At 36.0% G+C, this 4,590-nt stretch overlaps 1 protein-coding gene across 2 annotated transcripts in view; it reads right to left on the minus strand.

Moving 5' to 3' along the window:
- Nucleotides 1–2,568: 2,568 nt before the first annotated feature.
- COX16 (cytochrome c oxidase assembly factor COX16) overlaps nt 2,569–4,590 on the minus strand; it is a 35,608-nt gene continuing 33,586 nt past the window's right edge. For both annotated transcript variants that reach the window (XM_007460946.1, XM_007460945.1), the window contains one exon: nt 2,569–2,685. In XM_007460946.1, the coding sequence (XP_007461008.1) occupies nt 2,569–2,685 (117 nt within the window). The remainder of the gene's footprint in view (nt 2,686–4,590) is intronic.

Consider the following 4,590-nt stretch of genomic DNA (forward strand, 5'->3'; position numbering starts at 1 on the left):
TAATACATGTATTCAATGTTTCTAATTTCCCTCAAAGCACTGCTTTTGCTGCACCCAACAAGCTTTGATAAGTTGTATTTTCAACTTCATTTAGCTCAAAGTATTTTAAGTTTCTCTAGAGACTTCTTTGACATGTGTTATTTAGAAGTGTACTGATTCATCTCCAAGTATTTGGGAATTTCCAAGTAGCTTTCTGTTACTGATTTCTAACTTAATTTCATTGTGGTTTGAGAGTATACTTTGTATAATTTGTTCTTTTAAATTTGTTAAGGTGTGTTTTATGACCAAGAATATTGTCTTGATAAATGTTATGTGTGAGTTTGAGAAGAGTGTATTCTGTTGTTGTTGGATGAGGTATTCAAGAGATTTCAATTAGACCAGTTGATTGATGCTACTGTTGAGTTCAACTATGTTCTTACTGATTTTCTGACTGCTGGATATATCCATTTCTGACAGAGGGCAGTTGAAATCTCCAACAGTAAGAGTGGATTCATCTATTAGTCTTTGCAGTTTTGTCAGTTTTTGCTTCATGTATTTTGCTGCTCTGTCATTAGGTACAAACACATTAAAGATTGTTGTCTTCTTAGAGAATTGACTCATTTATCACTGTGTAATGCTCCCTCTTTATCCCTGATAATTTTCCTTGCTTTAAATTTTAATTTTCCTACTTGGCCTGAATTAAATAGCTACTTCAGCTTTCTTTTGATTAGTGTTAACATGGTATATGTATTCTTCTCCCTCCTTTTTCTCCCTCCCTCAACCATATCTACTCTACTGATGACTACATCATTCTTCATTTCTGTTATATGGATAGCCTTATGATTCCTTAGAACTTCCTTCTCTCTGCTTACATTACCCAACTGTCCATGCATGTTGTGTACTTTTTTTCATTAGAGCTCTAAGCATACTAACCATACTTATTTTAAATTCTCAATATGATGATTCCAATCCCTGCCATTTATGAATCTGATTCTCTTGCTTAGTTTGTCTTTTCAAACTGTGCTTTTTGTCTTTTAGTATGCCTTGTAGTTTCTGTTGTTGTTGTGGAAAGTTGGACATGATAACCAGTTGGACTGCGTAAAAGAAACTCCAGTGAGTGGGCCTTTGGCGATGTGGCAGTAATGTGGAAAGTGAAGGGAACCTTCTATACTCTTTTGATTAGATCTTAGTCTTTTAGTGATCATGGGATCCTGGTATGTGACCTGCACAACTGCTTCTCAGTCTTACTCCCCACCCCTCTTCCTCCATTTAGGTCAGACAGAAAGGCTAGAGGGAGGCAGAGTTGGGTATTTCCCTTACACCAGTTGATTAGGCTCTGGTAAAACCCAGTATAATTAAGCTCTAACAAAATAGTTTCCTTTGAGACCAGGCTTTTGTTAAGTACAGAATTTGGAGGGCACATTTCAAAATGGTTACCTTCCCCTCCCCTTGTTAGAAGAACAAGATTTTTCTCTGACATTCACTGTGAGAACTTCGTGGGGTTCCAGGAAGTAAAAGTGTGTCCCTGGCCTGGTCTCCAGGAGTTTTTCTCTCTCAGGTTAGTCCATGCTCAGTCTCTAATAATTAGTGAATTACCCTTTAGGTATTCCTATCTGATGCTGGGCCCAGAATTGGTTTCCGGGTGTTTTCTCCTCCAGGTAAACTGTGATTCTTTATATTTCTCTGTGTCTCAAGTTTTCAGGGTGATGGTTTTGTCCTGTACCTCAGTTCTCTCATGGATCAAAGCATACTGTTTTCAGTTTTTCAGCATTTTTTTTTTTTTTTTTTTTTTTTTTTTTTGTATGGACTGTTTGTTTTCAGATTTTTTTTTTTTTTTTTTTTTGTATATTAGGATGGAAGCTATGACCTCATGATTTTTGCTTTAATTTGGAGCAATAAAACTATCTTAATGTGGGGAGGGTGGGAGGGAGGGGGACAAAGAGGGAAGAGATATGGGAACATATATATATGTATAACTGACTCACTCTGTTGTAGAGCAGAAGCTAACACACCATTGTGGAGCAATTGTACCCCAATAAAGATGTTAAAAAAAAAAAAAAAAACTATCTTAATGCATTTTAATGGTATCAATACCATCATCAGGTGATGCTTTGGAGACTGATTAGCCTGACATGTGAGGTATTACAAATAAAACCAAGGCTCTTACCAGACTGATCAACATTATTTTCCACAGAGGTCTGACATAAAATCCTGCCTGATGTTACTGTGAACATTTGGATCCAGACCTATTATTCTCATTAGGAATCAGATTGCCCTACTGGCTGGGGGAAGAGAAATATGGGTGGGTACCTGGGAGTAGAATAAATGACACTCTTTAAGTGGCAGTATTCACATTTTTATTGAGCAGTAAAAAATATATGTAGTCAACATTGTTACTTTCATTTGCAAATAAAAGAGTTGGGAAGTATAGAAACCTGTACTTAACTTCTTATCAAGAGTACTTATCATCAAATTACTCCCATCCAGGCTTCTGCAGGTCTGTAATTTTCTTTCCAATGGATAGGAGTATGTGGTGGGAATTCCAGTTGATAACATTTTTATTAAAAAAAAAAAAAAGAATCAGCATAGTCAAGTTGTCTTAGTGTTACGGATTTCTGGATTTTGTCCTTGGAGGAGGTCAGGATCTTCCCAAGGCCTGGGTCCTCGAATATTCTTCCAGTCCTCAAAAGTGGAGTCCTTTATTTTCTATAGAGCCACAAATATTAGAGGATAAATATTAGTATAGGAGCCCTGTGGGTTCGATTAGGACCTCAGTGAATGAATGAATAAATGAGTAGAAAGAATTCAATAGGCCCTCACTTGTAATTCTAGTAAATAACTGCATATCAAGCTTAATAATTAAAGAAATGTCATATTTCTTAGGAATTAAAAATTTTCTTACTTCCTATTGATGTTACTGCCTATCTTTCCCCTCATCAGAATTAAACTATTAAAACAGAAAAACTCTATATTTTTAAAAAATTTATTTTATTAAATTATAGCTTATTTACAATGTTGTATTGATTTCTGCTATACAGCAAAGTGATTCGGTTATACATATATATGTATATACACACACATACATTTTCATATTCTTTTCCATTATGATTTATCACAAAATACTATAGCTCCCTGTGCTATACAGTAGGACCTGGTTGTTTATCCATTCTATATATAATAGTTTGCATCTGCTAATCAAAAACTCCCAATCCATCCCTCCCCCATGCTCCCCCTTGGCAGCCACAAGTCTGTTCTCTATGTCTGTGAGTCTGTTTCTGTTTTGTAGATGTGTTCATTTGCATCATATTTTGGATACCATAATAAGTGATATCATATGGTATTTGTCTTCCTCTTTCTGATTTATTTCACTTAGTATGATAATCTCTAGGTCCATCCATGTTGCTGCAAATGGCATTATTTCATTCTTTTTCATGATTGAGTAGTATTCCATTGTATATATTAATATGCACCACATCTTCTTTATCTGTTCATCTGTTGATGGACATTTAGGTTGCTTCCATGTCTTGGCTATTGTGAATACTGCTGCTATGACATAGGGGTGCATGTATCTTTTAGAATTATAGTTTTCTCCAGATATATGCTCAGGATTGCTGGATCATATGGCAACTCTATTTTTAGTTTTTTGTGGAACCTCCATACTGTCTTCCATAGTGGCTACACCAATTTACATTCCCACCAACAGTGTACAAGGGTTATCTTTTCCCTAAACCCTCTTCAGCATTTGTTATTTGTAAATTTTTTTAATGATGGCTATTCTGACCTCTGTGAGGTGGTACCTCATTGTAGTTTTAACTTGCATTTCTTGAATAATGTACATGTTTTATTTTTGAGAGCACAAAGAAAGGGATGAAGCTGGGAAAACAAAACTCCAGGTCTGAACGCTAATCCAGCATAATAATGACTAGCATGGGTTAACATGGGTGATGGCAGTAAATGAAGAGAACAAAAGTGGAGAATCTAGAGTCTGCTAGAAGGAATAGAGACCAAGATGATTTGTTCTGCACCTAAGAAATGAGCCTGGGCTGAAGAATGAAAAGATATTCCCCATAGCTGCCATAAGCAAAGCTCTTTTGGGGCAATAAAAACTAGCTTCAACCACAGTTTGGATCACCATATCTTTAGTTAGTGTGAAGTGTCTCTCAAGCACAGGAATGAAAATATGAAGAAAGGGAAGAACATAAACCTTTCTTTACCCTTCTGACACCACTCTGACAGTAACTTTCATATATCTGCTTTGGTTATTCTGGAATAATTAAATGAACAAGATAGAAAAAGAAACACAGAGAACACAGGACAGGTTTTACACAGAGACAGGGAAAATGATATCAATTTAACTTGACACTTGGATACTAAGCACTACTGTTTTACTAACAAGCTATATAACCCTGGGCTAGTGATTTGAGCTATCTGGGCACTAGTTCTCTCAAAAGTAATGAAAAGGCTAGACCAAATGGTCTATATGATTTCTTCAGCTCTCAAACTCTACAGCTTCTAAAAGAACTTTAAGGAACGTCCACTCCCAGACAAACCCTCCATAGCTATATACTGAGAAGTAGCAAATTAGAGGTTTTGACAAGATAATGGGGAAAG

This window comes from Lipotes vexillifer, unplaced genomic scaffold (genome assembly GCF_000442215.2).
Source record: "Lipotes vexillifer unplaced genomic scaffold, Lipotes_vexillifer_v1.1 scaffold1465, whole genome shotgun sequence".
NCBI classification, from domain to species: domain Eukaryota; kingdom Metazoa; phylum Chordata; class Mammalia; order Artiodactyla; family Lipotidae; genus Lipotes; species Lipotes vexillifer.